Source organism: Tauraco erythrolophus, chromosome 1 (assembly GCF_009769465.1).
Source record: "Tauraco erythrolophus isolate bTauEry1 chromosome 1, bTauEry1.pri, whole genome shotgun sequence".
NCBI classification, from domain to species: Eukaryota; Metazoa; Chordata; class Aves; order Musophagiformes; family Musophagidae; genus Tauraco; species Tauraco erythrolophus.
The window spans coordinates 47,214,105-47,233,068 of record NC_141465.1 but is presented as its reverse complement, the minus strand read 5'-3'; the positions used below and the strand labels follow the sequence as shown (position 1 = coordinate 47,233,068).

The 18,964-nt window shown below is 39.1% G+C and overlaps 1 protein-coding gene across 1 annotated transcript; it reads right to left on the bottom strand.

Annotated features, from left to right (window-relative positions):
* Positions 1-9,288: 9,288 nt before the first annotated feature.
* Positions 9,289-18,724, bottom strand: SMPX (small muscle protein X-linked). Its single transcript, XM_009980700.2, has 3 exons — positions 18,686-18,724; positions 13,588-13,677; positions 9,289-9,429 (listed from the first exon to the last, which is right to left on the bottom strand). The coding sequence occupies exons 1-3, from the start codon at positions 18,722-18,724 to the stop codon at positions 9,289-9,291; spliced, it is 270 nt and encodes an 89-aa protein (XP_009979002.1).
* Between the last annotated feature and the right edge of the window lie 240 nt (positions 18,725-18,964).

Genomic DNA, 18,964 nt, shown 5'->3' with positions numbered 1-18,964 from the left:
ATAAGAAAAATGTACAATGAATGGAAAGGACTGCAATACTACATCATTGCCTAATTTGGTACTTTTTGAATAAAGGGCTTAAGTTAAAAAAAAAGAAAAAAAGGGTACATGTGAGATATATTCACCTGAATTCACTTTATGTCCAGCAAAATGGACTGAAAATTTGAAAATATGCCTCTTGTCTTCACAGAAAGAGCTCTTCTTGTCTTAAGAACGAAAAGGAAGATTACTTTTTTTCAAAAATAAATGCTTCCATCCAAAATCTGAAGAGATAGATCAATTCAACTATTTTCAGACAAAACCACAAAACCAAGGAAATAGAGAAATTAAAAAATAAAAGGTCTGAGACCCTTAATGAAATGCTTAATTAAAGTCTGAAATCCTTAATTAATTAGAGCAGAGGACATACTCTATCCTGGTTTTTGACAGTTTTTGGGAAGGACACTGCACTCAAGAACAGCAAACCCAGGAACAACTGAAGTTTTGCTTTACCTTGGATTCTGCCTGTTTCAGCTCAAATATTTAATTTCAAGTCTTTGGATTTGTATTTTCTTTCATTTCAGTACACCCTTTGTGTCGGTTTCATCTGATGTAGATAGGCAGCACCTTTCAAAGCCTTGAAATAACACCATCTAGTTATTGCCATCATCCTTCCCTCAGAACAGGAACAGTTTGGCTTTGGGGGAAGTTTTTTGTTCTTTGATGTTCCCTCAGTAAAAGCAATTTTGCCAGTCCTGCTCTCTCCTTGTGCAACAGAACTGCTGCTACCACCGCTAGTAAAATGCACTAAGGTGGCAGCGGACGTGGGCCGGTTAGCCTGCTTCTCCCGTGGTTCATTTGCTAGGAAGCAGGGCAAGTACGCTGTCACCCTCTTCTTCCCTAAGTGCACTCACGGCCGCAGCTATTGTTTGCTCCAAAATTACATTTCTGTACCGTGAAAGGCTCTGTAAGGCCGGGTAGGAGCAACGGCAATTTTACGATGAGGTTCGCTCCAAGGCAACAAACAGGAACAAAGACTCAGGAGAGCTAAAAGCTGAAGGACTCAATTTATTTAATTTATCAGTTGAATAACTGAATTATTAAATTAAAAGCAATGTTACGGTAACTTTAGCAAAGTGGAGGAGTAAGTTCTGAGCACCAAGTCTGAGTGTTTTTTTATTCTGCTTTTATTGAATCCATGTCTGTACATGGAGCTCAGCCATTTGTGGTCAGAAAAAAATACAGCCATACTAATATAACCACTAAATGGAATGACAGAAAACCAGACTTTATCTTTGTTCCCAAGTTCAAGCAAAGCTTAGTGCAGCTGAGTTTCCTTTCAATCTACAACCTGTAGCAAATCGAATGTGAAAAATAAAGTATGATCAACACTGAGAGTAAAACCTATACATATTCCCTTAGGAAATGCTTATTTATGCTGTGCACTTGTTCTCAGTGCATGGAAATACAGTGTATTTGAGGCTGCTGCTACAAGTCAAAGGGGAATTAGGAGGTTAAAACAGCAGCACATAGGGACAGTAAAAGCCGGTAACATCTGCAGGATAATATTTCCTCAGCAGTGTTGCCAACTGGGCAATAGATGTTGGAATCACTGTCATAGTGAGATTAACCTGTGTAGGATGTTCTACCTATACATGGTGAGCTCTACCATTACACGATGTTGGTTATTCTCAGAAGGAATTTGCAACCAAGTGCGGAATAGAGGTAACCTTGGCACTAAAAAAGAGCTATATTTTTCAAAACAAGGCACATGAGGAGCAATTTCATGGCTGAAGCAGGCCTAATCCTGAGTACAGAGTAGGGCTTGTGACACTTGTAGATGGCCTGCTCCCAGACAGGGATCAAAAGGCTCATGCAACGTCAAGCCATCTCTGCAACAGAAGACAAAGTAAAGCAATGCAGTAATTTATGCAGTTCTTGAGCACAAGGCTGTGAAAACATAATTAGGTAGTCTTTTATCAAATGAAACGAAGAAAAATTATAAAACAAAATGATGAGGCACTAAATTTAGAAGAAAATTCATTTGATTATAACATCAGAGTCATGATATTTCAGATCATACTGTCAGCTTAATTGGCTACAATTTATGTAGACTTGATAAAACTACCTGAGCTGTTAATAATGTAGGAAGTTGCACTTAATGTATTCAAAAGCAGTTAGCTTTTTTACTCTGATGTAGGCACTTGAAAACCTTTGTGCTGAACACGTTTTGAACTGTGTAAGGTTAGAGAGACTGGAATTATTTATTGTTTTGGGTTCCTGATGACGCCTGTCATCCCAGTGTCTGAGTGCTCCAGGCATACCTAACGCTGGTGGGACAATTCCCACATACAGAAAAACAGCATCGCCTTCATCTCACTCATAACTCTTCAGTAGTGGTCAGTACTACCTCCTTCCCACTGTCCAAACAGTTTCTAATGCCCACAGTTCCCTGGTTACAATAAGTTTTGCATGGGTTTGTACCCATCTGCTGAACCGTGTGGGTAAGCACCATTTAAGTCACAGGGCCTTCTCTAAATATCAGGATCTGTTCACACAGAAAACAGCTGAAATTTTAGGGATTCCTGATCTGTTCTGAGATTTCCAAGAGGAATACATTCCAATGGTACTTATCGTTTAATGCTGCAGTTCCTTCATACTACATCTTAGTACATATAGCAGAGATAAGCAAGCAAAAGTCTACTGACTGCATCCTATCTTCCTCCTTCACCGATTCCTCCACACCTGGTATCTTCAGGAGGCCTCCTGTCTTTCCGAGCTTCATTTGAGGGATGTCATCCCAGAAATTGCATCTAACTCAGGAAATTGGCTGAAAAGTTTAGTTCTTAGAAAAGCCTGTCATAAACAGCACTGATGGAAACATAGGAGTTTCTATATAAAAGAGTCAGACAATAAAAGTTCAGAACCAAGTAATCAGCAGTGATCACAGGAAAGCAATTATTAAATAGCAGTGACTCTTTTTTTTTTTTAAAAAAGGAGAATTTTCAGCTTTCAAACAAAATACTTGGAACTTTCTCCCCGAAACTGACGGTTCTCACTTGAGAATGGAGCAGACATTTGTGGGACCACATTGTTAGCATGGGAAGTATTTTATTACTTTAAGGACATTAACATTTCAAAGTGAGAGGCTCAACGAAGAAATTTCTTGTCTGTGTGTAGAGGCCTGTTCATCTCTACATGTCTTCAAACTCTCAAGTATGGCAAAGGTAGAGGAGTAAATAACACACTCATGTTCTAAAAATTAGGAGAGAGTCCTTCAAGTTATTGCTGTATGCTTGTCTTTCCCAGTAACACAAACGCTCTGCTTGAAGACACGGTTTGGAAATAAAAGACTTTTTTAACATATTTTATATTTTGAAAGAATACAACTGTCTGTTTTTGTAGTTTCCTTTGGAGCAAAATGTTTTCTGATTTTTCAGTGTTTGTTTTGAAGTTATCTGTCAGTTTTCGAAACCACAAAGCACAATCTTTTCCTAACTAGTTTATGTTGAAGCATTTGTTGTTCATAAGAATATGCCCTGTTCTTTACTTGGTGAAATCAACATCCTAACGCATACCTTTCTTTGGCATCTGGGAAGTAGTGTCTCTCCAGTACTCTTTCCTCCTCCTTTCCACCATTCAACAAGAGAATGGGAAGGAAACCTCTCTTTGGCTTGCAAAGGCCTGAGGAATGATATGCTGGGGGCTTACCGCATCATTTCATCAGTGGTGGAGAAGAGACTCTCAGTTCGTCATGGACGGCTGCAGGCCATGTTAGAGACAATGAACTGAATTTTTACTTCTGAACACAGAAAGTCTGGGAAACAAAATATGATTAACTTTTTTAGCTTCAGGAGACAACAGGATTCCAAAGGTTCCTCTGATATTAAATTATGTCCTGGGGATTCCAGTTTTCTCTTTGAAAAGAAATTTCTAGCTCTTCTGTTTTAAAGTCTGAAAACATGATGATAGAAGTAGACTCAAAAAAACGGAAGGCAAACCATAAGAACTTTAAACATGATGTTAAAAAAATCCTAAAAGCCCTCAGCTAGCTAGTTTCTTAGGACAATTTTACAAGCAGAAGTGAGATGGCAAAATTGATGGCTGGACATGAAATCGCCCAGTGATGCTAACCTAGGAGTCATGAATCAAAGAGAGCAGGATGGTAGGAAACCAAGGATAGAAAAACACAAGACGTATTTTGAAATCAACACAGGCCAAACAGTTGAGTGGGTCCACAGATGGCTCATGCACTGTGCATCACCAAAAAGAGCCCGGCTCTGTCCTCTTTGCACCCTCCCTTGAGGTGCTTATATACATTGATGAGATCCCCCCACGCCTCCTCTGACTTTGGCACAAAGATCTTATAGAAATTCTTGTAGCACATCCTCCTTCTTCACCCTATTGTTCCCACTTCAGCTAAGGAGATCTAAGCTCCTGACCTACCTTGGCATCCTCTGGATGCAGGATTCCCTTCTCTCGCGCAAGGGCTAGATACTTGGGCTTAATTGAATGAACACTTTTTTTTTAAACTGTGGGGCTGTTTCAAGAGCTCACCACGTGTCAGAGTTCTTCTACTAGTGAGGCAGTGGATATGTTCGCTGGACAAAATGGCAATAACTTTTCTTGTTACTGTACAGCGTTTTAACCACATCCCTCTGGCCCATGTGAGCACAGGAATAAGACACAATCATTGAACAGTGTGTCAGAGCAGTGACACTGGGAGAGGTAGGCGGCTGAGATGCAGCCGAGGAGCAGTATATAGCATGAAACTGTAATTAAAATCTCAGTACTCAGGTACAATCACCGTGAGACATCACAACCATCAGCAGTATATCTCAGCCATAGCAGGCTCCATTTGTCACAAATTAAATGCTTCCTACCATTACTTATGCAATGGGATACATATTTAGCTGATTAGCATGTGTTATTTTCTTAATATTTTGTTTTGCGTATATTTCACTCTTGTGCATGTAGAAACATGCATTCGCGAAGGAAGCAGAAAAAAAAATTTGTAGATGGAGAAAATGAATCACAACTCATGCTGTATGTTAAAACTAGCTGCATCAAACATATCATCTACAGGTCTGTGGAAGAAAAAAATTCTTTATGATGAAGAAGAGTATGCTAGTTAGTTAATTAAAGATGATAGATGAGCAACAGGGGATGACAAGATGAATATCTTAACTGATAAGCACTTTATGACCTTCGGTGGATCCAGCTTCATGACATCTCACTAATTATTTTCCTCCCACAGACTGTTAGACTCACAACTATGATCTTAGCAAGTCTATTCATGTTTCCTAATTTGGCAAAAGAGCAAGACCAACGATATTTAACAGAAATTACTCTAAGCAGCAAATTATGTAGGAATGTGCTTGTAAGTAATGAACCAACCTACTGTTTGCAGGTTCCTTATTTTTGCTGATGAGTTTGCACTCTGTAAAACCAAGCAAGAAAACATGACTCAAAATTAAAACAAAATTGATCATGTTGACTTGCAGTTTACTGAAGCTATCCAATGAAAAATGACAGTACTAGGAGGAAGAGTTAGAAGTAATTGCTGTAGCTGTAAAACCTTTGGTATTTTTGACTAATTTATGTATATTTTTTATATTTTTATGATATCATGTTGTAGGATCACAGCATAACAGAAATTATCCAGAGAATTGAGAGTTATTCTATCAGTTTCATTGGCTATTTCCTACAGAGTACCACAAGAAATATAGAAATACTAACAAAGGGAAACCCCTTGACAGTGAGTATCTGAAGAGTTTATTGTACTGATATGAGAGAGAATTAATTTCCAAACTGTAAAAACCAAAGAATACCCTTGTTTATCAGTATGCACTCTGCACACGCATGTTCTATTTACCAGTCAGTTTGACATTCTTTGGAGAACATCACACCCAAAGTATGACCAGTAACCCCTTCCTGGAGATGAAACAAAGTATCAGATAGATGCAAGCATGGATTTCTTGCAAATAAAGGTAACCTCCACTGGATTGGTATGGTCAGTCATAAAATAATTCACTGAGTATATCACATTTTATACAAGGCTGCAGTTCATGTCTAAAACAACTGAACCGATGAATATCCTCTATTGGTGACGATCCTTAGATTTAGTACCGTTCAAGGCTGCTGGATGTGGCAAGTGATGGATTTACATTTCAATTTTATGTATACTTTATGCATGTGCTTAGTTCTGCACCGCAACCAAACCCAAACTCCTAGTCTCCAGTGAGTACTGTGCCTGCAACTCTTCTAGAAACTAAGTTTTCAGATACGATCTATGACTATAATATCCAAAACCTAGAAATCTGTGTCACTATCAGAACCTGATAATCAATACAACATCAAAAGAAGGCTGGAGACAGAAACGACTTCATAATAACCTCACATCTTTCCAGATGCCCTTTACTTTGCTGATCTTTCCATAGAAATAATTTCTTTAGAGTGAACCTCTGTGCATACTGTAGTTTCTGTCAGACTCTCATTAAGCTAATTATTAAAAAACTGTTTTAGACATTGAAAATAGCAATCACCTGATAATAAATATGGGGTTAAATTTATGTCTAAATATCTCTTACAGAGAAAAACCTCTTTAAAGCCTCACATTAAAAATTCATATTTCTCTGGGCACTGCTTTAGTGCAATGAATATAATGTTACATTTTACAAAAAGTTCATTTTCCTTTTCCCAAGTTTTCTGAGAAGACTCTGTTGCTTCTTTAAAATAGCAGGAACATTATGACACAGCAGGGTATAAGCAAGAAAAAACTAATACTTTCTCCTTCTAAATGGCATATTTATGCTGTACGCAAAAATATGTTAATGTTGCAGCGTGTATTGGGGCGATTCACTCAGATTGTATGCCATTTATTTCAAAATTCCTGGTCCATAGTGCTTCTGTGTTCCCAGAACCCTTGTCCCTTTCTTTCTGTTTCCTTCTGTTCTTCATTTACGTTTCAGTGCAGTAAATTCCAGATGACGCTCACCTACTCAGCTTAGCTCGTCTGCCTCTCCTCATGATAAAAAGGACTTGTGTCAATAGGCACAATTGGGAATTCAGATCACTACTCTGTGACACAACTACCTTTTTCTTACTGTAGGCAGGGTTTCTGTATTGAAACTTCCCTGTACAGCTGAATTTTCATTGTAACTGCCTGATGCATCTTTACTGACTCAGGCTTTTCAAAGAGAATCAGATAATAATTTCACAGACAGAAATGATCATTAATTTCTTCTAGGCTCAGAATGTAGAACAACAAAGGCTTATGGGCCTTGTTTGAAATCAGATGGAAACGATTCTGAAATCTGTGTTGAAGTGCTGAATATTTCCTTTTAAACAAAATAATCATAAAATCGTAGAATAGTTTGGGTTGAAAGAGACCTTTAAAGGTCATCTAGTCCAACTCTCCCTACAGTGAGCAGGGACATCTTCAACTAGATCAGGTTGCTCAGATCCCCGTCCAACCTGATCTTGAATGTTTCCACAGATGAGGCATCTGCCACCTCTCTGGGCAACCTGTTCCAGTGTTCCACTACCTTCATTGTAAAATATATCTTCCTTACACCTAGTCTGAATCTACTCTCTTTTACTTTAAATCATAGAATCATAGAATCATAGAATGGTTAGTGTTGGAAGGGACCTTAAAGATCATCTAGTTCCAACCCCATGCCATGGGCAGAGAAATCCTCCACTACACCAGGTTGCCCAAAGCCTCATCTAACCTGGCCTTGAACACTTCAGGGGTGGGGCATCCACAATTTCTCTGGGCAATCTGTTCCAGTGCCTCACCACCCTCAACGGAAAAAATTTCTTCCTTACATCTAATCTAAATCTGCCCTCTTTCAGTTTAAAGCCATTGCCCCTTGTCCTATCACTACACACCCTTGTAAAAAGTCTGTCCCCATCTTTCTTATAAGTCCCCTTTAAGTATTGAAAGGCTGCAATAAGGTCTCACTGGAGCCTTCTCTTCTCCAGGCTGTCTCAGCCTGTCTTCATAGGAGAGGTGCTCCAGCCCTCGAATCATTTTTGTGCCCCTCCTCTGGACCCGCTCCAACAGCTCCATGTCCTTCTTGTGTTGGGGACCTCAGAGCTGAATGCAGTATTCCAGGTGGGATCTCAGGAGGGCAGAGTAGAGGGGCAGAATTCCCTCCCTCAACCTGCTGGACACGCATCTTTGGATGCAGCCCAGGATACGGTTGACATTCTGGGCTGCAAAAGCACATTGCCAGGCCATGTCCAGCTTTTCATCCACCCCAAGTCCTTCTCCTCAGGGCTGCTTTCAATCCCTTGATCCTCCAGTCTGTATTGATACCAGGGGTTGCCCTGACCCACGTGCAGGACCTTGCACTTGGCCTTGTTGAACCTCATGATGTTCACATGGGCCTACTTCTTGAGCTTGTCCAGGTCCCTCTGGATGTCATCCTGTCCTCCAGGTGTGTCAACTGCACCACTCAGCCTGGTGTCATCTGCAAACTTGTTGAGAGTGAACTTGATCCCACTGTCTATGTCATAGATGAAGATATTAAACAGTACTGCTCCCAGTACAGACCCCTCAGGGACACCACTCATCACTGACCTACATTCAGACATTGAGCAAAATAAGATGACCAGTGGCTCAACCTATAGGTGTCTGGTGCTGTCTGCAGTGCCTGAAGGTCCCTGTCTGGTCTCCACCTGCCACTCCAGAGGAGCACAAATCTCCCCAAGGTCCTATATCACATTTCCTAGCCCCGCACAGACATATAGCAAGTCCTTGGCTGCCACAAGTGACATTGGGTACATTTGTGTGAGCAAATACATGGAGCTATTAGCATGTCTTTTTGAATTACAGAAATAAAATAGTATCAGATATCTAAAGTTCCAAAGGAGCTTTTTAAAAATTTTGACCTACTTGTCCATACTGCAATAAATTTATTTGTAATATGCTTATTTGTTGCTGGTGTGTACAAATACAAGTCCTACATTCTATAAAACCAGAACTTGTGCTTGCAAAGCAAGAAGCTGATATTTTTAGGCTGGCTTTAATATTCTGAATAGCCGAATACACTTTTTGTTAGGCCAGTTGATGGGTGCCATATATCATCTGATATAGTCTCCTACATTCATGTGTTTGAAATAACAGAATTCCAAGGATTATGACCTTTTCTTCTTAAATTTTGTGTTTGAAATATGGGTTGTGATTCCAGGTCCTTTGAAGTAATTGGAAAGCCATCTTTTGACACAAAGAAGTTTCTGGATCAGCCTGCTTCTCCTAGAGCCATGCAAAAAAACTCTCCTTTACTCACCTGCTTGTTCCAGCTACTGTTCAGCTTTGGGGACAAATTTCAGCTCACTCTTTATGTTTTGAATCTCTGACAAATTGACAGCAGGACCTGGAAGTTTCTTAGCTCCTGGGAGATGTTTCTTCTCTTTCTCCTCCTCTGTTGAAGCAGGAACACTCTGCGCAAAAGGACATCAGTGACCTTACCACAATAGGAATCTTGAGCATGAGCATAGGTCAGTTATTTGAGAAACAGGAAAGGATGTTTTTATACTAAATACAATCCAAATGGAAATTGTGGGGGAGGGGCAGGAAGAGATGGATTATTTTGTTGGTTGTTGTCTGAATTGCCTAAAAACATTCTGGAAAAACAAAGAAGGTGCTCAGTGCAGAGGAACGTGGATCTTTTGGTAAATGAGTAAAAATTTACAGTGTCAGACCATTAGCGGAAAATTAACTGAATGGACCATGAAAGGCAACTCCCAGGTCCTTCATATTTTAGGGAAAAAAAGCAGAATTTATCTTCTAATTTCTGTCATAGTTTCATAGTTGCTGGACAATTCGGGAAAAAAAACATCATGTACTTCTGCAGCTCCGGAGAAGAGCAACATTAGTAGGTTATGGACCCCAAATGCTCCATCCAAGCTCAGCTTGAGTTGATGTTTAATTTTTCTTAACCTCAGTTGTAAGACCAGAAGGGTTTTTGTCATTTTATGTTTGAATTAGGGTAGTGCCTGATGGCTATTTTGAGGACACTGTGAAAATACAGGGTAAATAACAGCACTTACACAATAGTGAGCATCTCAGCTAATTTCCCAACAGATCACAGTATTTCAGCCCTTAGTACCTCCTCGACTGTACTATTGCTGCTAGGTGAGGTAAAGTATGCATTTTAGACAATTTCTATTCTAGTCTGAGCAATGTTTTGAAGGAGTAGTTTTCCAGTAGGGAGTTTAAGGTTATTTCAGCCTGTTCTGCATTTTATAAAGCTTGCACACAGGGAGAGACATGTAGGTTTAGAGATGAATTGATATTTTACTGCAAATAATTTCATAATTAAATTATTTTTTTCTTTTTTGCTTACTTTGTGAATGTCCTCTTGGAATGGGCTTTTTGGAGTTAATTAAGTATTTAGAATCATTAGCCACACTTTTTGGAAAGGTGTATTGACTGTGAACAATCGATTCTTAATATTTCACTTCATTTTTTAAATTCCAAAGTTGTCTGTCACATATTATTGGTCAGTAAACCCCTCTTTTTTCTGTTAATTAATGGACTACATGCTAATCTGGAAGCAGACTTTTTGCAATGTCAAGTAGCAAAAAAAAGGAGGAATTTTAGAAAACTGACATTTTCTTCTTATCTGATCTTTACAAACTTTCTAGAGATGACCGTATATAAGAAAACTGAAGCAACAATTATATTGCTTGGCTTAGTAAAGTTGTATTATCTTTTATTACTTTTTAGCTAATATGCTATTAGTTAATATAAGACAATACTAATAACATCATACTATTGTTTCTGCTTTGGTCGTTTAACACCCAATTCAATAGTCCAGCCCCAGCTACTATGTATACTGTCCAATATCTAGCTTACCAATCTAACAACCTGGAACAGTAGCAAAGCACAGCAGAAGAGTAAGTAAAATGATACAGAAGGTGTTTGAAGGGATGCACAAAATTGTGTCGGTAATCAAAGATGCCATGAGCTTGTATTGTTTCCTTTGACAGTTTTCTTGCACAGCTACCTAATCTAAATAATTAGGAAAAACTACAAACCCTCAAACCCCCATAGCAGATACCATGTTAAAATTACTGTTTCAAGTCATCTACAATACCATTCCTCCTTGTAGTAAAAAGGGTACAAACTTTGACCATGTTTTGGAGACTTTGTGCTCCATAAAATGATGTTAGCTTTCCTTTTAATCTCAGGTGTGTGTTATTTATGACTGCATCCCTCCCTATATCACCCACTCTGTGTGCAATGCACAGCTGAGATCAGACCTTGGCCTTCAGTTTTATTGAAGGAAGCCTGAAGAGTGACTTAGATATATGACAAGAGTTAACAAATACACGCATGGAAATGCTCTGACTGAAGAAGAGTTATTTTCTGAAATTCCCACCACCCATCTCTTTTGCATGTTAACATGTCCGCTCCATCAACCTTCAAAAATACGCGTTCCCTTCTAACTCCACCATCCCTTTGAGTAAGACCCATATTTCCCTTATCTCCTTTGCCAAGGTTTTAAAATACAGTGAAAAACGCTAAGCACTGTTAGCAAATGTTGTATTTGTCTAAAGCTGATGGCAAGCTGTTTTGCAAAACTTAACAAGATGAGAAAGCGGAAAAGATAAGTCCACTGGTAATGTTTTTATTCTATTCCTATTACAAGATCTGTTTCTGTAGTCTTTAATTCTATTGCTTTGATTGCATATTGGCTATAAAAACAGGGCCAAGAACTTCCATTCCATAATGTCTGTCTCATATATAGTATTCACATAACTGAGAAGCAAAGCAATATTCAATTACCCAACCAAACCTAATTATCAGCACTAGTCATTTATTTTATTTCTCAGATACAACCAGAATTCACACATGCTATATTAGTTTCTGCTTAATAGCATGCACTCCTTCACCAGTTTAATTACTGCAGAGAGAATATGCTTTGATTTCTTTCCAGGGGAGAAAGCCACAATATGCATTCAAGGTCACTTTGTATGTTTGGTTTTGTTTTTTTAAAATCTTTTTAAGAAGAGTGAAGTCAGCCTGCGTTTGATTTCTTCAGGAAAGTTCTCTGTAAACAGCCCACTGTTTCTATGAAATATGTAGAAATTCAGAAAAAAATCTGTCTGATTTGGACAGAAAAAAAGAGAATTAGATGTTGTGTAACTAAACTCGACCATTTTAAGTGTCTGTACCAGGTCAGAAGGAGCTGATGATCCGTCCAGAACTAATCTGACTGCTTCTTGTTTGGGGCTGAATCGCCATTAATGCCACTACATGCATGGAGAGAAGTGGTTATCCACTTCCCTCCTGGTCCTCAGGGCTCTGCTCTGCATGAGGGCAAGACTCCCTCCAACCACAACGGCTTTGCTTCACCCTGCATGGCAGCAAGTCCACCTGGCTGACTCCTGCTGGAGGCAGCCTGGCTGTATGGGGTCGATTTGAGCCTTTCCTGCCTTTGGCTCTCGGGAACATCTGCAGCTCTGGCCCAGCAGGACCAGTTCTCAGCTGGGGATTATAAATCCAGACTGGCCAGGAAGCCATAAGCATTCACCTTTACTTGTGCTTTTTTCTTGTTTGGAGTCTCCCACTACCTTGTTCTCCACTGTTAGTTTTAGTTATAGACTCACAGAATCATAGAATGGTTTGGGTTAGAAAGGACCTCAAAGATCATTTAGTTCCAGCCCCCCTGCCATGAGCAGGGACAGCTTCCACTACATCAGGTTGGTCAAAGCCCCATCCAACCTGGCCTTGAACACCTCCAGAGATGGGGCATCCACAACTTCTCTGGGCAACCTGTTCCAGTGCTTCACTGCCTTCATTGTAAAAAATTTCTTCCTGTATCTAATTGAACCCTCTTTCAGTTTAAAGCCATTGCCCCTTGTCCTATAAGTTCATGGTAAATAAGAGGTTTTAATATCTTCCAGAAATATGAAACCTATATGTTTAATCACAAACTTTGTGATCAGTGCTAGTTAAGGTGTAAACTAGACTTCATATTCAAAACTCAGTGTTAAATACTCCCTGTAACAGACAAGCATGAAAACACAGAATTCAATCTAAAATGGAGTATTTTCATCCCTATGCAGGGAAATGAGTTCACAATTTCTGGTTTTAATTTGCAAATGTATAGTCTTCACATTCAATTTCTCCTTGTTGGTAAATATTCAAAAAAATGCCAGGTTTGAATACCTGTTTCAGTATTCTTATGCTATAACAATGAATCACGTCACGGGCAGCAGGTGGTAGTACATTCTTCCAAAGTCTTGCTATAACTTTTCCTGCTGTATTCCATTAACTCCCATGTAGATAAATACTGCTGGTGAAATCCTGGCTGTCTTTCCTGACAGCAGATATCATCCTGCTGTTGAAGCAGACCTATACACCCTTGAAACAGTTTAAATTCCTATAGGTGCACCTTGTCATCCAAAACAGAGCAATATATATATGAAGTGTTTAGTAGGTGGTCAGTTATTTCCATGAATGATCAGTGTATGTTCAACTGATACCTAAGATTGGTATATGGTGCTATAAGATTCATTAAAAGGCTTTCTTCCACCAATGGCAGAGATTCTTCTGGAAAAAAAAAAAAAGAAGCCTCTTTTTTTCCTTACCTCCTCCACTTCTTCAGGTGTAAGTTCTTTTCTTTTGTGAGGGTGGCCTGCACCAGGTCGAAATGCTCCCATTGGGATGTTAATATTAGCCTGTGAGAAGGAAATTATGATGCATATGATAGTGACTGATAAATAGACATGCAGTTGGCACATGGCAAAATTCAGAAGGGATGGGAAAAGAATATAGACATTACTGAGGTTTCCGAGCACTTATGCCTTCAATGTATGCACCATCACACGACTCCCATGGGAAAGAGAAGTGCTTTCATCTCCATTTTAAAGATGGAAAGTGAAAAACCAAAGCTACCTGGAAAGCTTTTGAAGTTCTGCATTTTGGTCTAATGCTCCCTGATTTCATTGGACTTTAAACAAATGAGTAGTAAACACCAAAGTGTCTTTAGGCATCTGGGTCTGTTTCGATTTGGTCAAGGTCAAACAAAAAGTGAGAGCCAGAATCAGGATTTAAGTGGAAATCACCCAAACCACTGGACCACTCTCCCTCCCCAAGTGACACCACCTCATTCAGCCACAGGTAGTTAAGAAGGAAATCCCACCCTGAGCCAACTTAAGCCACGAGTGTCTAAAATGTGATTTTACCAACAAAATTTACCCATGGGTGCTACAAACTGTGGATGTAATTCCTTAGTCCTAGAAATAGGCCTCTTGCTTGCAAAGAAGATCTATGAGAAAAGGCTTTTTGATCCTCCAGCCCTGGCTGGGTTTTGCCCAGCCACCTCAGCCCTGGCTGCAGCCGGGGCTCATGGGTCGAAGCAGGCTGAGCCGGCTCCAACGCCAGACAGAACACTAGCCCCTGGCTTTAGCAAACTCCCTCCAGAATGAACACACAGAACTGCATCAGTCTGGCTTTTTATCTGTGGCAGAAAGTCAGTAGCCATAGCATAAATGGAGGTTATAACAGATACCTTAGAAGCGAAGGTTTTTGAGAAAAGAATGGCAGAAAATATTGTTTAGGAAACAGAAGCTAAAAAGTATCTATTTCTCAATGTGATCCAGTCTGGATTATGTTAAAAGTCAAATGGCATGATCAACTAAATGATTGCTATTCTTAATCTCGTGATCTCAGAAGAGAAGCTGCTCCTAGGAAATATCGTCAAAACATCATGACTCCCACTGGTAAAATCAGGGGATGAATGGGTAATGTTATGGAGTAGAAATGGAGGACCTTCCAATAGCAAGCTGTGATACTATAGTTTACCATCTGACTGATTTGCATTAAATGAAGATGAATAATCTCATTCTTCCACTCAAATTGTGGTCTTGCATATCGTGCCCCAGGTTGGGCAACCACAGGAAAACAGCCCACTGTTTTCAGTAATAACAACTGTTCTGACAGCTGCAATCAAACGTCGAGCAAATTAAGAAACCATTTGCCAAGAAATAAGCACCTTTGCCTGTATTATATGTATCTGTTTCCCTTTATTTCATTTATGCAAGGTGATGCTGCCGTTTCAGTGGGGCTGGCAAATGTCTTTATAGACAACTGGGTATTCATTTCATAGTGCTTTTTCACTAAGCATCAGTTTAGATATTGTGAAACCTTTCGTCTGCACTTCCTAAGTTCCCAGAAGACAGGACATTTTCAGCCTCACACTACTTAACCCATTATTTCATTTGGGAGTGGAAAAAAACAGCTTTGCTGTTTTTAATTTTAAGCATCTCCCTCACCAGTCTCCAGTACCTCCAGGCAGCTTCTTTTTTTGGAATGTGAAACTTCTTCGCACTCTACAGCTAGCGCGGTCATACAAGTTTGTAGAGTTGAAAAATAAGTTATCTCTTCTTTTGGTGCTCATTTTGAACTTGGGCATTCCTCCCCCTCAGAGTCAGTAAGAGCAGAAGCCAGCCTTCCACGGCCACCTAGGCCATACTACAGCACGGGAATTCTGATAGCCAGTCCTTGCACTTCCTGCTGTGATTGACAGGCCAACTGTAACTGAAAATGGTTCAGGAAACAAAAATTAACTACTAAGTGCTAGACTGCTAATTGAATTAAATAAACCTGTCTTTGGTCTGCTTCAGCATTTTCACGGTAATCTGTGTCACACGGAAGCGGTTTGAACCATTTCATCTGCAATAAGTGCATTTACCTCGGAGTTTGGACAAGATGTACACAGACATGAAATATTAGCTTGGTGAAATGAGCAGCCTTTAAGACATAGTTTAACACTGCCTGGATCTGATAACACATACTATAAATTAAAATATTTCTAGTATGAAATGAAAGCATGACTGATTTCCAAACAGCTCCTGACCAGAGGTACCAAGACCCCCAAGCTGTAAATCTCCCTCTTAACCCAATGCTGGTCCCTTCCCATGAATGAGCAGCCATGTAATGAGTGGACCCAATTCTGCACGTCAGGGTAGCTCTGCAAGGACTGTGCTGTGCTGCGATCAGCACAAGTTTGTAATTTTGTTTTTAGAACACATTTCAGGGCTCTTGTCACCTGTCGCTGGGACTCACATATGAGCCTCAGTGATCTCATCCTCGCCTGCTCCCCATCAAGTGAAATGCTAAACAGGATGTTTTTTGTTCCAAACTCCTGAAATCCTAAATTAAAATTGCTTCAGATGATAGACTTTCTAGTTGTGATTATTATTTTTAAGCATACTAATTATTAGTACTATTGGGTATGCACCTTACTTTGTTTTTGGAAAGTGCCTATCATATTTTGGATGTCATCGCAGTTTTCACAAGTAGGTACGTGTACTGATGTACTGGACTAAGGTTTCCTAAATAGACAGAAGGAGAAATATCTGTAAGCATGACATACAACATATGTTGCTGGTTCAACTCAGTCAAACTGGTGTTTAGAGATGTGTTTGCGTTCTTTTTTCTGTTTGCTAGAGACAGGGCATCCAGATCAGGAACTATTGGGTCTTGAATTATCAGCAGCCCTGCATGAGTCAAGGACTGTTAAAGGTAAGATCTCCACAGCATCACAGCCATTCCTAGCTGTCCAGAAGGATGACTGAATAAGCTGGAAAGCCACTTCTGTATAAACACATACATGTTAAAAAAAAAAAAAAAAAGAGGGACTACAGATAAAACTGAATGTAATTCAGAAAATAAATAGGAAACCCCTCAACCATACCTCTGGGGAAAGCCAAGAGTGGTGTTTGTAGGTAGAATAGGTGGTCAGACAGAGCTGTACACAACCTTTTACACACTGAAAGGGGGAGGTCAGCATCAAATGTTACCAGGAATTAACACTACTTTGGTCCTCTATCACCCCGAACTACCCTTGGGAACCACTTTGGTCCTCTATTGCTCCAAACTACTCTTGAGAACTAATTTCTACCTTTAACCGCCCCACATTTGTATTTAGTGGCTGTTGGCAAGTGAAGATTTTAGTGTACATCTCATATGGTCAGAAAGAAGCCACTTCTGACATGGAGTACCATGAAATACTTCAGTCAGTAAAGTGTCATTGTTTCCATTGCTGCAGCATGATGTATATTCTCCAAGCAATGTTAGTCCTACTATAATAGCACAGAATAGCAAAGAATCATAATATATGAATCACAACGTATAAAAGTAATGTGACATTTTAAGTCACGGGTCTTAGAGTGCTCAAAATGTAATAGGCATCAATTCAAGTGCAAGTGTCCCTGCTGGAGCACCATTTGACACAATGTTTAATAGATTTATTTAAAGTTTGTACGTAATTTTTCTCATGATCCAAATTGCCTTTGCAAAACTAAAGTTTTTTTAAATACTGAACGTAGTGCTTAAACTTAATGCACTTTTTAAATAGACAAACTAGAAGCATTTTTTTACATTTAGAAGTTGGAAAGTCATCATAAAAATAAAAAGTCTATAACTACTTCTTTACTTTAAGGAAAAAAGTAAACCAAATTAATTCCTTAAAAATGCTCATATGTGCCTACAGAGTTTAAATGTAAAATGTAAATACTTTTGAGCTATAAATTACCTATATTTTTTCATTAATCATACAAACGCATCCGTAGTCACTGTAAAAGAAAGACGAAAATTTGAACTGAGGGAAATCAATGGCAAACTTCTGCTAATATCAACCGAATTAGAGTATAGTACTTTACATGCCTGTTCCAGTAGAGTTGATGCTGATAAAAAGAGTTAACATTTTTACAATACCTTGCAACTTCAGTACGCTGTCTAGCCACCGGGTAATTAATTTTCTTGATACTCCAATCCATTGAGTTAGTATTATCTTGGGAATTCAGAGGACAGATCAGGCTTTAGAAATTCCATCTTGTGTTTCTTATGTAATTTCAAGAGAACCTGAACTCATGGTAAAATTTCATTGCAAGTGCATTTTACAAAATACATGAAAATTCTGTATGAAAAATCCATAAAAAACTTCTGCAGTTCGGGCAGTTTGGGAGGTATTTTGGCCTTTTGACAAGAATCAATGAGGGCATGAGCTAAACAGATTCTTTATGATGCTCTTTCATGATGATGTTGGGATAATTCTCCAGCTGTTTCTGTTACAAGGATGTAACAATCAACTTCATCTTTATGAGCATATGTCATTTGAGGAGGTATGTAACATACAAGAATTTTTTAAATGAAAACATCAATATTTTTCTCATTCTATTTTAGCTTTTATGTTTGTCTTCTTTAATACATATTGGAAGTTGTGAGGTTTTTTCCTAAAGGAATGCAGACAAGAAAAACTTTACAATACCTATGCCACCTTTTTAGTCTATAATTCTTCCAGCATTATATTAACTCTGTAGAAAATCTAATAGTTGCAAGAATTAGTTTCACTCATAGTGCTGATCAGTTATGCAGATATATCACTGTGTTTTGCCTAGCTGATCCACCAACAGGCATAACCTAACACTGAAAAGACCACGCAAGCGAGTGATTAACCAACCTATCTTATCTAGTTTTTTATCAGCTTAGATCATAAGATGCTCTTCAGGTCAAACTTTTTCAGGGCTTTCATATTTACCAAGCTTTTCGCCTTAAAAGAGTAATCCCCAGTTAGCACTCCTGTGGTGTTTTGTCTGAGGAAAAATGCAGTTTGCCAAGCAACAGAGGTTGAGATTTATTATTATATTATATTATATTAGAAATATAAATACTGTCTCTTACCTGAATGGCTTTGACATGTGACGCTGGCTGTTTTGACATTTTTAAGACAGAGGCTTATCCCTGCAAGCAAAATGGGAAAGTGTTACAGGCTCTAACATTCTGATAGCTAAGGGAGATAAGCTAGAACTTAACCCATGCTGCCTCTTGACAGGCATCTATTTCATCTGCCCAGCTCCTGTTTCCGTCTCAGTTTCAGAGTTGCTTAGTTATTCCTTCTGAGTATCAGAAGGAGACAGAACACCTGAGCTTCTCCAATTAATCTTTCATAGCCACAAATAG

Coding starts and splice junctions, on each gene's coding strand:
- SMPX (XM_009980700.2), bottom strand. CDS start 18,724: ATGTCAAAACAGCCAGCGTCACATGTCAAAGCCATTCAG. Junction 13,678..18,685: donor CACATGTCAAAGCCATTCAG/GTAAGAGACAGT, acceptor TCCTTCTCACAG/GCTAATATTAACATCCCAAT. Junction 9,430..13,587: donor CACCTGAAGAAGTGGAGGAG/GTAAGGAAAAAA, acceptor CCTTTTGCGCAG/AGTGTTCCTGCTTCAACAGA.